This window comes from Colossoma macropomum, unplaced genomic scaffold, assembly GCF_904425465.1.
Source record: "Colossoma macropomum unplaced genomic scaffold, Colossoma_macropomum, whole genome shotgun sequence".
NCBI lineage: Eukaryota > Metazoa > Chordata > Actinopteri > Characiformes > Serrasalmidae > Colossoma > Colossoma macropomum.
In genome coordinates, this window is record NW_023494799.1 from 6250070 (window position 1) to 6269111 (window position 19042).

Here is a 19042-nt window from a genome sequence, read left to right on the forward strand (position 1 = left end):
TGAGCTAAACCTTAAAGCAGAGCAAAGTAAGTCTGCATTCTCATTTATACTATATTTTTTAGTCTACACTGGGACATTGACAACATACTGAGACATACTTACAGCCAAGATGGTAAAACGTTACTTCAATTAAGGTTGGCAGCAGTAACATAATTACAGTAATAATCATCTTCAGCATGCAGAACCGGAGCTTTCTGTGTTTTCTATCACTGTCTGAAATATGCAGGTTTCCTTTTCTTGTTGCACAAACATTTTTTTGAGTTAGTGCTTGAGTTAATTTAGATCAGTAAGTGCCTACTGATTTGTGTAATCAGAGTAATGATAAAGCATGACTGATATGCGATTTATATTCCTATTCATGTGTTTACTTGTTCAAAGTGGTGCTTTGTAACACAAACTTAATAAAAGTCTCTGGATTTTGTGATAGATCACAATCTTGCAAATCATATCAAATAAATCGTATTATTATTGTATGTAACAGAAAAGATTAAATAAAACAGCAGCCACTTTTTGAGTCGGTCTAAGGCAAGTGTATGATATATTTGCACAGTGCTAATTGTAGAAGGTGTAAGTTCCCATTACTTGTTAGCTACATTTGCCTTGTAGCGCCAATGCAAAACTAAAGAAGCAAACTTCGAAAACCAAACATGTTTTGGATGATTGACCACATTTAAGTGAAAATTGCATAAATTCTGTTGCTTCAGCTTTACAAAGTCACGCGGTCAAGAGAACAGCCCACGGCCTGTTTGAGGGCTTTAGGTAGTTTACTTTCCCCACACTTAAGTCACCTCTCTTTGCTCAGCTATATCCAGCTCTTTTTCCACTGGGCTTGGACAGAGCCAATTTTGGCACACGCCACTTTTAATAGGGGCCACCAACCCAAAACACCATTCAGCTGTGATCAGCAGCAGCGAAGAGCTATAGGTGTCGTATTGTTGATGGCTTTGCTGAAGCGTAATGACAATGTATTAACAGCACGGTCGCATAAATAAAGTCTGTGGCATGCCAATGGTGTCAGGCTGAGAATATGACATGTGGTACTACACAGCTGTTTTTCTTTCAATCATACTACATAATGCTGTTTTTGTGCCAAGGAAACAATACCAAAATAGTCTGAATACAATCAAGTGAACTAGGAATTAGGCCTAAGGGACTTTTCAAGGGTATAGCCACAGCGTGAGGGCAGAAATAACAAACAATGCAGCCTTCCGGCATTTTCTTCAAAGGGCATGCTGGGATCAAACCCATGGGACTCCAGTTGTATGAGTCACCAACATGCTTTATGATGTAAACTGTACATTACATATTGACATAAACAATGAATTTGGCACCCGCTGGCAGATGCAATGCAAACTAGGCAGGCTTAGCATTGCAATTTAGGCTCGTACCCCAGCCGTGCTATGTGGTGTCCATGTTGGGGCATCCTTAAACATGCAACTGGCCTTATTATAAGGGAATGATGGCAGCTGGTAGAAATATAGCACAGTCTATTCCTAATGAGGGCAAAACAACATATATTTATTTTTCATGTACATCACTGGTGTGGGCTAGGTTTTATAACCACTTACCCAAAAATTAGCATATTATCTTCAATTAAATTAAACAAAAAGTACACATTTTGAAAAAGAGTTGTGAAAATTCCATTGTGTAAGGGGCTCTACTACAAAAACATCCGCTTACTCACAAAGAGCTTGTTTTTCTCAGCGTGCCAGTCAACTAGTTAGCGTGAATGCCAAGAATTCCCACCAAGCCCCCTAGCCTAATTTGCTGTGCCTTTGAGAGTAAGGCATAAACAAACCAAGCTGCCTCTAACAAAGCTCGATGAGTGAGGGGCTATTGTTAAGGTGAATAGCTATTATGCACATAGGGGCAGTTTGTGTTTACAGTCCAGTAGCAGGTCCAGATTAGTCTAGATTATCCAACCATGACACAACATCTTAGCATTTCGCTAAAGTCTTTCACAAGCTCTGGTTTGTTTATGATTCTTAAGGCTGTGATCACATGTTTGGTCATTCAACCAGTTTGGAAAGTCACTGCAAAGTCACTGGAAGTAAAGGAGCTCATTAACCCTTTAGACCCCATATGTGGGAAAACATTTGAGTTAAAGAGCTTGAAATATTTGTCCGGACCCAACGAGACCAGATTGTTCATGTCCAGTTTGTCGAGTTTGGATGTTGTGTCTCAAAAATGTGTGTCTCATGTTGGTTTCAAATTTCAAATTTGAGTACAGTTTAGTGCAGCCAAAATGACGTTTGGTATTTGGCCAAAAAATATGTATGGAGCATTCTACCAAATTCATTTAAACTGTGCAATGGTCCAACAGTAAAACAACTATTAAAAACAATTATTTAGACCTTAGATATTTACAGGGATTTTGTTATGATCTATTTAAACCCAAGGCATTGAAATAGTAATAGGCTAAATGCATCGTTGCTGTTAGAACAAAACCTTGTATCTCCATAATTTGAAAATGCCTGCGGCTCTTTACATTGTGTGTAAACGTCATGATAAATGGAGCAAAAGAAACGGCCCAAAATTACTTGAAAAGAAGTCTGGTTCTATTGATTTACATTAAAAGTAGAGTATGTTTTTCCGCCTCCTGTAAAGTTACTATTTTGGAGATACAAGGTTTTGTTCTGACAGCAGCGATATACAAAATCATCATTTATAGGCTACTTTCTATTGATAGGTGGCTGTCCCAAACTCTAACTGCTAAATTTAAATTTTTGTTTGCTTGTTTTTTATTTTTTATTTTTCTTTTTAAGATATTTTAGATCTCTTTAGGTGAAGCTGAAAGACCTATATTTATCATGACTTTAAAAAAAAAACTTTAAAAATATGCTGTCCCATGTTTTCATGTCACTACTGAAACACAGAATTTTAGTCTCTATGTGGAGCCTTATTTTAGCCACACCCCTGCATTTCAGAGCAGGAAGTGAGACGGCGTCACCACATGGTGAGCAGTTAGATCCCATTATTTTGAAGTAAATGTTTCCCAAAGTTTAAAAGTGACAAAATGGAACGTTCAGTCATTTGTTTTAATAAAATAGACGTAATTAAGGTTTAGGGTCACTCAAAGCAAAAGGATTTTATTCTAAAGTACCAGTCAGTTAAAGGTCTGAATTGGGCTTTGAACCAATTCAGTAGAATGATCAAAATATATGTTAAATATTACCTGTGTATTATGTCCTATGTAAAAAAAATAGAGTTTTAGGATTAAACGAGATGGCTAACATCACTATATCAGCACAGCATGAGAACAGCACAGTATGGAGGATTATCCAGGCTAAAACCTTTGGTGTGTTGTTTGAAAGCTCTGCTTGTTTAATACAATTGTTAAAGCAGAATTTAAGCTTAATTTTGGACAGATGATGATTTTATTATATAGTTATTTTAATTTTATTGGTGTTATCATTAGAAATATCAAGTTTTATTCAACACGGGTGACGATGGGCTGTTTCAAGTCCATTTCGAACAGAATTTTTTAGAGCTTGGGTCAGTTTTGGACACAAAACTTGAAGATCAGGTCGGTTCGGATTGGGATTTATATTGCAGTACTGTGTGTCCGGCTCTGATAGAAAATTCTTGTGCTGTATTCAAGTTTGGAACAAAATTACAGGCACAATTAAAGCTTTTTTCAGTTCCTCGCTCCCATAACTACACAGCACACATATTAGTTTCATAGTAGTCACTGCACAGCATTCAGTCTTAAGAGTAACATCTCAAAAATGAATGAATGTTGATTTAAATTCACTGCTGCTCAAAACTTTTTCAAATATGTTTTTTTTTTTTTCACTTTATATTTGAAAACCTAAACAGTCCTTAACATCGTGTGAACATTTCATGTCAACTGGACCAAAAGGAAATGTCCAAAATGACTTGGAATAAAACTGCATTACATTAACACACATTAAAGTTGAAAATGTTTTTTTTCCTTTTTCTCTAAAGTTGCCATTTTGGAGATACAAACTTTTGCTACAACAATGATAATATTTGTGTGTTTTTGACTGAAATGAAGTCTCCACATGTGAGTCTTTTACCACGGTGACTAATCCAAAGTGAGGAATGCGGTCATTCCTTATTCCTGGCGGCTAAGACGGTGGGGGGGCTGGGTAAAGGATCAGGCTTCATGCCTCTCTCATCACATGTCACTATGTTTGAGGGCTCACACCCCTCTTCTCAGCCAATCGCAGCAGACTCAGCTGACAATGTGGTCACCACACCGAGCACCAAAACAAGACCACCACAACACAGCCAGCTTTGTGACCAGCAGTGTGAGATATCAGTTAAGACACTGTAACAAAAGAAAAAGAGCAGTAGGCCAAATCTGTGGTATTGAAGGCTTTAGGGGTGGGCAATATAACGATATGATCATGAGAAATATTTTATATTTATCACGGTAAAAAATATTGCAATAAATTACATTACATTAAGCTTTTCTGAGCATATTGTTGACATCTTAAAGAAGAGTACATTTCACTGAAGAGAGATTTAAAGAAATTTTTGTTGTCAAGAGGTTGTGAGTTTGAATCCCAGTAGTGCTGCAGGTCTTAAGAGCATAACTCGTCCAGTAACTTATAGAATAAAAGATTATTCCTCATTACTCATAGTTAGACTGCATTTTTAAACTGTCCTCTACTGTTTCGCTGGTGCGTTTTTCTGTGCAAACTTATCAAACGCCAGAAAAATGAAATCTCACAACACATATCATGAAAATATTCAAATATCATGACATTTCTACCATACTGACCACCCCCACATTGAGTACAATGCAACAGACAGACTGGAGAATGTGTAGATGTCACAATATACGGAAGAACTGATTTAAAAGGATGAATGGAGGTATAAAGAAAGGAATGGAAAGGCTTTTCTGACTCACAAAGGCTTGACCTCTTAATGGTCAGGTGGTAAAAGGAAAAAGAGATGAAGTCAGGTCCTGGCACGCTGTTAATGAGGAATGCAGCTGTCATTGTTATGGTCAGAGGAATGTTAATTATTAGGTCACACTGGAGAGCGAGGACCAGCAAAGGGCTGCAAAACAAAACCACCCGCAATAAAGTAGTGGACCTCAATGAAAACTCATGAGGGGCGTTGTGAGCAGACCCACACCCGCTAATGATCCAATCACCATGCATCTACACAGACTGAACTCCAACAGGCTTTGTATGCATCATGTTCTTTGCATGAATACTAGTTATGTAAGTTCAGGAGATCTGTTTCTCAGAATTTCACATCACCAGCTACCTTTTTTCCAAGTAAGCGCCTCACAAAACATCTCACCTCAACAGTCTCCACCAGCTCGGAGATGGAACTTTTGGAGCAGGACTGATGTTTTCAGCGTGGGCTGATTCAATATGATGTCTCGTTCAGGATACCCACTGACAAAGGGCACATTCCAGAAACATTACAGCGCTGAACGCTTTTGACGAGCAGCAAAGGTGGCGACACTTAAACAAAAATTTATAGTATGTGTTTCCCACAATTAGTGCCAGTTCACCTAAGGCCCAGCAGGATATGGTCTAAATTTAGATGGAAAAACCTCAAAAATAAACTCCTGTTTATTTCACGCAACCATGCAAAACTGCAAGTTTTCCAAATTGTGAGGAAATCCGAATCCATGCGTAATAGATCCCCCAAAACGAGAAATATACAGATTTTCTGGAGCATTGCAGAGGTTAATCAGAAATTCAGTGTTTTTCCAGCTGTTTTACTCATTTCTTTATATTGTGTTTATCAGTCAAATATACCTCATACCCAGAACATCATTACACTATAAAGGCGTCATATATTTTTTAATATTTTAATGAGACACAACTCTTCTTGTCAAGGAAAAGTCTGAAAGACTTTTTCAGAAAACATGGGGCCTCCAAAATGCAATTTTGCTACACTGTGAGAAATAAAGGTTCTGTTCAGGTACATTTTACATTCATCAAGTTACAAACAATGTAAATGTGCCCTAAAAGGTACAACAGTGGTTTTAAGGTCCAGCTGTGAACCTTAAATAAGTTTTTCCAGGTGAAAAGTTCATATTTGTACCTTTTCATAACCGAATGTTTTAAACCAGAACAATAAAATAAAAGCCTGGAGGCGAGACGGGGTGTGTGGAGTTAATACAGTTTAGAAAATATAATTTCAATGGATTATGGTACAATTATGTTCCCTGACTAAAGGTACTGAGATGTACCCTTGAGGAACCCACCACAGTGACAAGAGGGGGACTGCCCCAGTGACACTTTCACACCTTTATTTCTGAGAGTGTAAAAGTACTTTGTGGTTCCTATCTATGGCCATCAGGCCTTATAACGACTCATCTTACTGCCAAGCAGCACTGACTCCTTATAGGCTGAATGTACTGAGCTGCATTACACTGGCACTTTGTCACAACTGCATCTATTTCTATGTAAAAAAAAAAAGTCCAAAATTACTTCCCATTAAAGTTGTTTCACTAATATACATTACAGCTAAAGTCAACATGAATGGAAAACCATGACTGTATCTATCAGGATTTGACTGGATTGAGACAAGCAGGCATTCAGAAACAAGCAGAACAGTAGTCAACTGTGGAGAACTCAATCATAGAGGACTATTCACCTCCTGCAACACTCTGTTTTTAAAACATAAGGATCACAGAGATGTGGTAGATAGTTAATATCACTGTAACACTTCTTGGTCTTACCTGCCTTTCCCTCCCAAGCCAGTCCCAGAACTCCATTAAAGTCACGGTCAGTCAGTAGGTAGGACAGGCAGTAGTTGCCCCAGTTTGTCTCTGAATAAAGACTCAGCAGCTTCTCAGGGCCAATGTAAGTCTCCTGCAGGGGGTCACTCGGGTCTTCTTCTGGGGCAAACTGAAAAAGAACAAAATGAGGACTTTGTTGTTGTTACTCATGGACCATTTGGTCAGTGGTGGTTTTTACAGGGAAAACAACAGCAGATTGTGTTTGTTTTTGTAAATTGTTGTCTGAAAGGCAAAACAAAATAAGTGATCTTACACTCATCGATTTCACCTTGAAGTTGATCAAATCAATCCCATCAAAGTCTGCCTTGTCGTAAATGTTGTTTACTGCTTTCATATAAGAGGCAACCTGTGAAAATACGGTAGAGTTTGTCATATTTAGATAGATGAGTGAGTTTACACTACAAACAATAACATATATTAATAATTGTGCAATATGCATGGGTGTATAAACAAGTGGCAGTGCAATATGCAATATTTATGGATGTATAAACATATAACTAAATAATAAATTAAATACATTTTAATAAGAGATACAAACATTTTGAATCTAGTGAATCTACAGTGTTGCCAACAGCATGCAGTGCACATAAAGTAGTTAGGTCTAGGCCTAGAACAACTAATAATACGTTAAAAATCAAATACTTCTTTATTCCTTTTTCCCATAAACACATTAAAAACCTCAAAGAACAAACCCCAGTAAGAACGTTGTGGATCTTTAAGTTCAGGATCATCTATGCATGCTTACTTCATCTAATAAACTCATATTATTAATGGAGAATAATCTGCTAGAGGATTTAATTCTTACAAAACTGCAAAAGATACAATGCCATGTACAGCACGGCAGCCTGGCATGGAACGTCCAGCATGCACTAGTGTAGTGAAAATGGGGAATAGGTCATAAAGATATTAAACAGGAGATGAGAGTAGAGGAGCTTTTGAGCTCATAAGGATCATAAGGTGACCTTCTAACATTTCAACAATAAACCTCAGGAAGAGTGGACTTTATAAAGAAGCCATTCTTTTGAAATAAATGTCCAAATGCCACTTAAATATGTATCTCCAAATAATGTGGCATAACACTTGGTTTTGATTGAACTGGAAAATAAAAAGCATCTAAATACTAACTGGGGTTGCTGTAAAGTGTCCCAGTCCTCCTGTCCTTTGGGATTCTTGTCAGGGTTACAGAGTTTGATGGATATTCCAGGTTCATTTCACTGTCAAAAGAACATGTCCCAATACTCCCCAAAGGAAAGCCAACCTCTCGGGAATCAAGTTTCCAGACAGAACCTCTGACTAGGATGACTTCCAAAATAGTGGGCAGCAATCAGGCCACCAATAGCAGACAAATTATCAGTGCTGGCCTGGACATTGCAGGCATGTTAGCACATAGTGATGAGAGATGGCAGCAGTTGCAAGCACCACCGGAGCACGCTACCACGCCACATGGGGTGATTTTTCGTCATGGCGCGAACCCTGGGCACCTGTTCTGTTCCCTGTTCCATAAACACTACTCCCATTACTAATACACAGGTGACCAGCTGGAAGACCTTCACACCACATAAGGTCTTTATTTGTGGATGGTGGATGGACTGATTATGCTTAACACTTTAAATGGCCAGAAGCCAGGCTTCCATACATCACTCCAATACACGGTCAGAAAAAAAGTACTATGCAGGAACATTATTTGTTCATCAAGGCACAATGTAAATGTAAATAATCAAAGGTACAACAGTGATTTCTAAGGTCCAGCTGTTTTTTTTACAGCCTCCATTCTCATCGGGAGACTCACTTTCAGTTTTTCAAACAAATATTTTTCCACACCTCCAAAGTTCAGTCTTAGAAGATGGTTGCATTTTCTGCTTCTCATGATCCAAATAATCCCAAACACATTCAGTGATGCTGGGGTCTGGACTCTGGGGTGGTCAGTCCATTGTTCAGCTTCTTTGTTTGATGTGTCCGTCTCCTTTTCTCAGTGAGGTTCTTCTTGAACAGCTACACATCCTTTCAGACCCACAGCGCTGAGTCGTCTTCTCACAGTGGAAGGATGGACAGAAACACCTGTGGATGTTTTCAGATCTGAAGCAGTTTGATTTTCTCCTCTCTCTCAGAGATGAAAGCTTGAAGTGGTGTTTATCTGATGGGGACAGTTTTGGTGTCTACCAAGTCACGCACATTTGTTAGGAGTCCCATTTTCTCTGTAGCGTTTAACCATTTTTTGAAACTCCTGTTTTCTTTTGACTTTCCTCTTCTTTATGCAAGTGGATTACCTTCTATCTAATCTCCTCAAAGATATCTCATGAACGTAGTGACTTTTGGAAAGGTAAATGAAATCAAATAAAATTATGAAAACATTATATTAACAGAACAAGGCCAGAAGTAGTGAGCACAAGTAGTACTGTTGTATTTGATAGTGTGCAGTTGAAATAGACATATGGGGATAAACAAAGTGCCCTACTGTATTGTAATGTACAGTAGAGTGACTGAATGGAGTCAATCAATGAATTGAAAGATGTGGTTGGAATCGTGTAAATAATACATGGAAACGGATATAAAAACCGGAAACCTTTCCCAAATAGGGGTTCGGTAACTTCATAGACTGTGAAGGGAACCACCGGGACAGAAAGTGACATTCCGGGAGACCGTGGGACGCTTGGGGTCTTATCTCCAGCAAACAAACGTTGCATAATGTCCTATTTTGTGTGAGGTAGTTTTGAGAGAACTGCGCGTTCCCAGCATCACAAGGTAAGGTAAATGATTTGGCACAGGCTTTACCTCCTCCACCCAAAAGACCCTCCAAACTGACCTCAACTGACCAGCGCTTCTATATGGTCAAAATGAATTTTGCTGTAGTACAAACTAAATCACAAGATATATATTTCGCAATAACTGGAAAAGGTATTAAGGTTGCCGCTCTGAGGTCACATTTTCAATCTTTCAAGGTTGTTTTGGGGTTGAATGAACTTTGCATATTGATTTCTGGACCACCTGGGCAACAACAGCCTCCACGCTGCCAAACCGCTGGTAAAACAAATGATCAGCATGCAGATGTAGGAGGCAGCTGGTTTTGGACTGGTCCACTGTCCTCTTTGACCTGGACACTGGTTCTTCCTGTTGGTCAAATAACATGATAAACAGAGCTTGAGGGGTTAAAGAAAAACAAGGCAGGGGGTGCACATCTGTTTAGACAATACTGAGAAACAACCACCAATTGTGAAATGATGTGTTACCACAAATATGTGCTTAAAAATATAACAGGTTTTCCGATGAGACTTTCCAATTGTCCAGAACTAATTACCACATGGCAAAAACCCAGACCAAGCCCACAAACAATAGGCCTAGAAGATCGGAGAGATAGCAGACCCCAACCCTTTCAGCCAACAGCTGCTGCTAGAGTCATTACTCAATACAGGACAGCAAAATAAGCAGCTATCTTCTTTACACTTCACTAACATATACATCTACATCACTGAACATATACTTAAAGGACACATAGCCTTGTTCTTGTCTTTCAATCTTCTGATTTTCTGATTATTTAATGGTTCACGGTTTTATGTACCAAAATAGTCATAATTCATTTTGACATGACCATTTTCTAACCTTTCTTCATCCCTTAGATTTAAACAGGTTTTTTACTGTGACTTTAAGACAGATATATCGCTGTTGTCGGAACAACACCTTGTATCTCCATTTTTGTAGTTTTTCAGTTTTTCACATAATTTGAAAATGCATGTTGCCCTTTACATTGTGTGATGAATGGACCAAAAGAAATGGCCAAAATTTACTTGGAAAAAAGTCTGGTTCCACTGATTTACATTAAAAGTATAATGTTTTTTCCTTCTCCTGTAAAGTTAGAATTTTTGAGATAAGAGGTTTTGTTTTGATAGCAGCAATATGTAAATTTCTTTTGTGTCCTGTATCATGCTTCGTTGGAAAAGCAGTCTAGGCCGAAACACTCCTTATAACTTCAACTTGAAAGGTTCTGTGTTGGTTCTTGTGAGATCACAAAAATAAGAAAATCAACACAGTCTGTCTTTGTACCTTCAGTTCCCTATGTAGACGTCATGGATTGGGGAGGGAATGGTACGTTTTGAAAGTTTAACAACGTTTACATACTACATCAAACTTGTATTTCAAAGAAGCCAAGAAAATTTACTTAATACTTTAAAATGTACTTAATTTACTTTAATATTTTATTCCTCCCAGGTCTTCCATTGTGTATGTGCCAAGAAACCCTCTTCTTATATTCTGTTTAATAATTTCTTGTTCATAGTTCATTGAAAGAGATGGACAGTTTGTGCTGAAAGTGCAGATTCTACACTTTCAATCTTTGTCAAATCTGTGTTTGTAAGAAAAAGAGATGAAATTTTATTCTAATCTGAATTTTTATGAAAAGTTAGTGTTGTTTATACGGTCTTGTTTTACAGAAAAAAAAAACGTTTTTTACATATTTACCATGTTCTTGATATTTATTGCCTTGAAACAAAAGGAAAAAAGCCAGACATTCAGACTGAACAAGTCGATGTAGAACAGGGGAGTCAAACTCAACCACTAAAAGGGCCAAATTAAAAAACCTTTACAGATCTGTGGGCCAGAGAACGTGTGTTTTTATTTGATTGTCAATAACATTTTGCTATAACATTTTGCTGTAACCTGAGCTATAAATAGCCTCCAGTACACAACATTATGCACATTATAATAGGCTACAGTACATTATGCACATTATGCTGCAGTGCATGCTGGGGATTGTAGTGCAGCACGTAGTGAAATGGGCTAAAATTAATAAAAAAAGAAATGAATTTCATCGGCCAGATAGGATTATGCTACAGGCCTGATCTGGCCCCTGGGCCTTGTGTTTGACCCATGGGATATAGAATGTAAAGCAAATGTAAATAGAATTCACTATGTAACTAACTATGTAATTGACTATGTAGTCAACACTAGGGGCGTAATGATTCGCAAAATTTGATTCGATACAATACAGTGATGTCTCATTTCAATAGATTTTTTAATACAGCAAAAACTAGGAGTGGCTAAAAATGTGACTTACATTAATATGGTAATGTTTCCAGCTTCTTAAAGCACAATGTATGTATTGTATTTTATTAAACAAAAGCTGTGCTTTGTAGTGACCTAATCTAATGCTCTAGCCACAAGCCTACACATAAGATAGATAACATGCTACTTGCAAAACAATGATACAATACGCTACGATACAATTTGATATGATATGATACAATGTTTTGTTACATCCCTCGAAATTACACAGAAATAACTGTGTAATGTAAATTAAATGTACAACTCTTCTAGACTCTAAACTGATTCTGATCTCTTCTCGACTGAAGTCATTTCCTGATTTCGGAATGATTTTCTGATGCGGTCAGATTAACCCCGTATTTATAGTTGAGAGTACACCCAGGAAGGGAGTGGAGTCACAGGACTGAAACAGAGAGACTGGACTGGTCTGGACACAGACTCAGCCAGGACAAGTATGAGGAAGTGGAGGTGATGTCATGTCTGACCTGTCTGAGGCTTTGGATGAGGCTCTGGAGCCGGGCCGAACCGCAGAAACCAGCACGGCGGACGTCTCCCAGGAGAGACTCATCTGCACACAAACATATACAAAGTACACAAGCGTCATTTCCACTGGCACCACTTTTTAAAACCAGCTACTTGTTGCCACCACTTTCAAGTTAGCAAGAGGATGCAGGACAGATCGCTAAATAGAGCAGGCCTACTCTTCCTGCCCAGCTGCTGTAAAGAAACTGTTGTAAGAAACATACAAGTTCTTGACAAACGCGACACCGTACATTATAAGGTGCCTGACCTACATATAGGCATAACAGAGTGACCACAAGGAAACACAGTCTGCAACTTCACTCTCTTTAAGACTGGTTCAGTCCAGCAGAGCAAAAAGAAACACAGCCAAGGTTGTGTTAAAGTGTTCTCCTTGACCTCTGGTTCATTTCAATGTTAAAATCTTTCGCAAATGCTTTCTCAACTGGATACCAGCAGCCCTGAGGGACGCTGGCATAAGTCTTTAGACTGTGGAAGAAGGGTTTCAGAACTGGGCAGACGCTAAAGGTTTCCATGCTCCAGACTGGCCTTAAAACCTCAAAGAACATAACTTTTTATGTCTTTTTATGAACTGTACTTTAAGCTTTAAAGTTGAACTGAAAACAGAGCAAAAATATCTTAGAAAGTGAAGAAAAAGAAAATACAGCCAAATCTTTCATCTTGCTCTAGTTATGTTTATATTTTAGAGCTGTATGATATCATATAGCTAAATGAAAGTTTCTTTGTGGTACAAGTTATGAATTATTATTGTTTTGTGGTTTTTTTTGCATGCATAAATAAATAAATAAAATCTAACTTAATAAAAAGTGAGTCTTCATATAATTTTCAAATAAGCGTTCATTTGAAATCTCACTGCTTTGCATCCAGTGCAGCCCACTAGCTTGTTGTTTATGGCTTACTTCCAAACTCCATTTCTGCCTGTTTTGGAGCTCCCTCAGTAGAGCTATGCATTTTTGTTCTTCAATAAAGTTGATGAAATATATTTTGATGGAAATGTGCAAGATTTACAAACTTAGAAGAGAACTGTATTTTCGTGGTTTTCGTTGTTCATTTGATTTGAGCATCAAATCAACATTTATAAAAGTGTTTTTATTGTGTTTAAAAGCTATTTTTTATAGTGTCAGTTGTACAAGAATGTTTGATATGAAGAAAGTTGCCGTTATACTGAGCGTGTTTACATGCAGTCAATAATCCGATTATATCATAATCTGATTTCTGCAGTTATCCGATTATTCAAATGGGCATGTAAACAGCACACCCCGATTTCTTAGATTGGATTAAGGTCTTGAAATACGATTAAAAAATCCGATAAAGTGAGCTGGATTTTAGTTCAGTAGATTTCTCAGTGCATGTGAACTCTTACTCTGATGTCTTTCATATTTCTCAGTCTGCGCATGTGTGAAACAGACCACGGTACCAGAAATAAACGAGCAGCGTTGCCGGGAAATGGAAGCAAAACACTTTTGGAGCGACGCTGAAACCGACTACATGCTTGATGAAATGAAGGATTTAAATATTCTTCATCTTCTAGATAATAAATGTTAATGTTAAAGGTAAAGTGGCGCAATGCATGACATTTAAGTTTTACGTTGCATTTACATTACGTCTTCTGTGAGTTTATTGGCTGATTGCAAAGCAGAAATCTTATTACTGTCTGACTCACGTAGACAAAGAGTTTCCCCATTAGCTGATTACACAAGTGCATGTAAACGTGTTGATCAGATTACTGACGAAATCAGATTTTCTGCAGTTATCAGATTATTAAGTGCATGTTAATGCACTCACTGTCTGCTTTATCTTGGCACAACCGTCTTTGTGGAGAGGTTTTCACAGCAGGGAGTTCTCACCCCTCCCCTTTCACCCCACATTGCTCACTAGCAGCTCAACACAGTCACAACATTTCACACACAGAGAACCAACAGTGTCCTAGTTAAACATATAACGTTACAAAGTTGCAAAGAAAATCATTTTATATGATTTTATTAAACAAAAATATCAGAGCTAATTTCCATTCCAGTAGCAGAACCACAAGGAGGTTGGAAGAACATAGGCTTCATTAATGAGCATGTGCAACCCCACTTCTCGCTGCACTCCACGTACGGATTTGTTGAATTCTATCATCAGCCAATAATTTAACCCCTTTACGTTTTATTACACACCTCTATAACCCAAGAATAGCTCAGCCAGTTTGCATTGAAGTCCCTGTAGTTACTGAATAATAAGCCTTAGTATGTAGTAAGCCTGGGATTTTAAGAGGTTAATTTAATTAAGGACTGATTAGATAAACTAGGTGTTGGATGGTAACTGTAAATACTGGACTCCCTAAAGGAGAGTTTTGGAAATAGTTAAGCTATCAAATTCACATCAGATCACAATGTGTTGTTTATTGGTATTTCTGGTATTTCTAATGTTTCTAAACAAATAAATGCTTTCTGCCAGATAAGTGACTTTACATTTTATATCCTTTTGCACATTGCTTATCATAACATGCAGATTAGTTCCAGTTAAACACACACCAGCTCAATACTAACACTCAAGGCCATGTCATAAAAGAGCTTAGCAGTGGACCAAGCATGAAAGATCGTGTGTAGGAGTGTTGGTCTCTCCATGTAAGACTTAAAAGAGTTAATAGAGTTCAATGATCCTTTCAATAATACTTTGAAATAGCAATATTTTTCCTGCCATACCAAAACCTCTAACTCTACACAGTAATGGAAATATTTAATGATGAATGGACCCATAGAAATGGTCCAAAACTGCACAACCCAACATGGGGTAAAATGTAACATGGATATTTTATGGAGTTAAACAGGTTCAAGAAGAACATTCCTTTGGTCATGTCCTCGTATTCCTCCTTCAGCGTTATCTGTGAATTTCATAGTAATCAGACAGAGATTTCTCCGGTTTTACTGAACATACAGCGCCCTATAGTACTGTTTTGAAGCATGTAATTAACTCACAGTGAGAGCTAGTCAAGCTAAAGTACAGCTTCCACACGGTGGGTTGGGTAGGTTTAAAAACTAAATAGAAAGGAAAAGGTTTTTAGGGACTTATTAAAATATACATATATGTAAAGGTTAAAATTCCTGAACAAAAACCCGTCAATAGGCCCAAAGTTTCATTACACACTTCTATGACCTAAGAATAGCTCAATTAGTTTGCATTGAGGTCCCTGTAGTTACTGAATAATAAGCCCTTGTATCAAATAAACCTGGATTGTTAAGGAGTTAATAAAGGGTCTATGTCTTAATGCTGCAAAATTAAAATGTTCTCAGGCAAACTATATCTAGTGTCATTATAAAAGACATAGGTTAGAAAGATTTAACACAAGTAGCAACCATGGTGAAGGTGAAGGAGCTCCCTCAGGTTCTCCGGGACAACATTATTAAACAGCACTTGAATGGAAAAAGCTACAGAGCCATAGCAAAGACTTTAAACATCCCAATTGGTTCACACACATTACCTAGGCCGCTTATCCTCCTGGGTCACTGGGGGGGTGCTGGAGCCTATTTCAGTGCTCACTGGACACATACATTCACATCTAGAGGCGACTTAGCATCTCTGAAACACCTGGCTGCATGTCTTTGGACTGTGGTAGGAAACCCATGCAGAGACAGGGAGAACACGCAAACTCCACCCAGAAAGGACTCACCCAGCCAGGGAATCGAACCCAGGTCCTTCTTGCTATGAGGTGACAGTGCTACCCACTGTGCCTGCAATTGGTTCAATAATATGCAACATAATATGGACAGTTCATGAGAGTTCATAGACAAGTGTGTCATGCAAGATTTCTCTCACAATAATAAGAAGGAAGGTAAGAAAGATGCCAGCAGTCTCTGGGAAAAAGTTGCAGGTTGACCTGAAAGCAGCAGGAAACAATAAGCAACAAACTGCACCACAATCATCTCTGTTCTACCCCACGCAAAAGATGCACAGAGATGCACATCAAAAATTTAGACAAAAACCTTTGGAACAATGTAAGTCAGGCCAAAAAAAAGTCTTAGAGAAAGAAGTGTTGCATGTATCACCAAGAACACCCACAGTGAAGTACAAAGGGTAGGGCATCATGATATGGAGCTGCTTTTCTGGGAACGGTACTGGGTCATTACACGTTACTGAAGGAAACATGAATGGAGTAATGCATCAAGAGATATTAAAGGAGAATTTAATCCCATCAGCCAAGAAATGGGAGAAGATGGATGCTTCAACATGACAACCCCAAACATGCAGCCAAAGGAACTCAAGACTGGTTTCTAAAAAAGGGTGCAGGTGCTTGCATGTCCTGGCCAATCTCCTGATTTGAATCCCATTGAAAAATAAGGAGGATCCTCGTAAACTTGGGGAATTAGAGACGATTTGCCAAGAGGAGCGGAACAAAATCCTGCACAAAGCTGGCATTAATTCTTACTATAGACATCTTAAAGCTGTTAATGTCAACTATGGTAAAATCAAAACTGTCTGAACACTTGTTTCACGTTGTATTTTCACTAATTATATTTATTTTGATGAATGTATGTTCATGCATTTAGGTTGAAAAGCTTGTCTGGTTCAAACAACATAGAACCATATTATAATTGATTGTGCTTTGCATTAATTTATACTTAGTGGCTCCTACAACTAGATCCTTTAACAACTTGTTACAATTAACCCCACACTCTCTAAAAAATACGACTCTTCAAGGGTTCTTTAGTAAAGACAATGGCCCTATACAGAACTATGAACATGCAAAGAACCCTTTAATCAAGAAAATGACTAACATAGAATGTGGCTCTATACAGAATCTTTTTGAAAAGCATTCTATATAGCACCAAAAATGTTCTTCTACTGTTTCAAAAAGGTTCTACATAGAACCACATACAACACATTCTGCGTCAACCTGAAGAACAACTTCACATGCAAAGAACAATTTAATCATGAAAATGGTTCTTTGAGTGTGAATGGTTCTATATAGAAGCACTGTCTTTACTAAAGAACCCTTGAAGAACCATCTTTTTTAAGAGATGCGTAGTCTGCATAAAATATTACTAATCTTGCTCCTGTACTATCAAATATGTGTTTGTGTTACAACAGTAAGAGCATACAAAGTTTTCAGAGCTGAGCACATTCCTACGTGCTGTAGGTTGGGTTACATAAAACCTTCCTAATGCACTGCAGCAGTCAGATGGTTCTCCTCTATAGCAATGTGGTTAAAGATAAATGGCACGAAAGGCCTCAAGTTGGCAGAAGTGCAATGTCATGATGTTCCTTTTGCAGCAGACAGTTTATAGAGACGGGCAGTTTGACTGGATCACACCATCCTGGCGTACGGCAGCGAGCCAATAGGAACCCCACCATCGTAACTGATAGGCGTAACAGTTTACTCACAATAATCTGAGCAAGCCGGCCTCATGAAGCTTGTCCTGGACCTGTGACAGAGCGTGCGAGGAGGACGAGGGTTAAAATCGGCCATTGACCCATTCACAAAATTACTTCCAGACTGGGGATTAAAGCCGCATGCCTACGCGTATGCTTTTCTTTCAAGTACTCATGCATGTGGAGACCAAGGCAAATAATCAAAGTTTGGCTTGACTAATCTCTAAACAGTCTGCACAGGCCAGCAGCGGAAATTAAAACCAATCATGTACTTCTTTCCTTTAAAAAAACTAACGGTTAGTAAGAAATACCCTAAAATTCAAAGCATTTGAGTGCATTGTTTTGGCGAAACGTTGCACCTAAACACATCAAAGCTGTTAGGATCTCATTTGAATAACTGAAAATTGAGAAATCTGATTTGATATTAGGTCCAGCTCCATCGAACACACACATTTTACTGGCCCTTCATTCACCCATGGCGCATTATGTAGTTAAATGTAATACCACACAAGCTTAGCTGAGAGTTCATGAGCAGTTAGGAAAGATGGACGTCAGCTTTCAAAACAGTACAGCTGCTTCCCAAGAGGAGCAGAAAAAAGAACTGAAATACAGTCCTGTGATGCAACAAGAAAAAGAAATATACATTATGTGTCCAAATGTATCCAGCATTATTTCTGGAATGAAGGGTATTAACCCTCTATTGTACGATGTTGCCTCAGGGCAACAAACTTATTTTCCTCACTTTACAATAACATTATACATATTTAAAGACAATGGTATGGGAAGGGAAGAGTCAATAAAAAGCATGTACTTGGTCATACTATCTTTCAGTGGGCACATTTAAATCTCATTTTTGACATTCAGTATCATTTTTTTGCTGTTATGAGAATTTGCAGAAATGTTTGTTGCCTAGAAGCAACAGTGGAATGGATTTAGCCAGTCACAAGCCAGGTCTCACCACTTCAGGGAACACAGCTCTATATATCATATTCTATATGTCTTCCCATTGTTGCACTATGTTGCCTCAAGGCAACGTACTCCAAAAGGACCCCTGCACACATTATTTTTATTTTCTAGATGTTGGAACATTGCTGTGAGCGTGTGATTGTAGCCACAGGAGAATTAAGGTCAGGTACTGATGTTGGATGATTAGTTCTGGCACTCCGACTCATCCTTAAGTTCTTCAATGGAGATCCATCACTCCAGAGAACGCAGTTCCACTGCTGCACAGATGATGCTGAGGGGCTTTATACCCCTCTAGCTGTCACTGACCATGGTGGCTCATGTGCAGCTGCTCCAGAGCATCTCATTCTATTGGTCAGTGCTTTTCTATAGAGATTATACAAGCAGTGGCTCTGCAATAGGTGACCCCTTAAGTAT

The 19042-nt window shown here is 38.3% G+C and overlaps 1 protein-coding gene across 2 annotated transcripts in view; it reads right to left on the reverse strand.

Annotated features, from left to right (window-relative positions):
• si:ch1073-396h14.1 (disintegrin and metalloproteinase domain-containing protein 10) overlaps positions 1 to 19042 on the reverse strand; it is a 51586-nt gene that overhangs the window by 23891 nt on the left and 8653 nt on the right. For both annotated transcript variants that reach the window (XM_036587104.1, XM_036587105.1), the window contains 4 exons: positions 12256 to 12338; positions 9722 to 9844; positions 6990 to 7082; positions 6677 to 6845 (listed from right to left, as the gene is read on the reverse strand). In XM_036587104.1, the coding sequence (XP_036442997.1) occupies positions 6677 to 6845; positions 6990 to 7082; positions 9722 to 9844; positions 12256 to 12338 (468 nt within the window). The remainder of the gene's footprint in view (positions 1 to 6676; positions 6846 to 6989; positions 7083 to 9721; positions 9845 to 12255; positions 12339 to 19042) is intronic.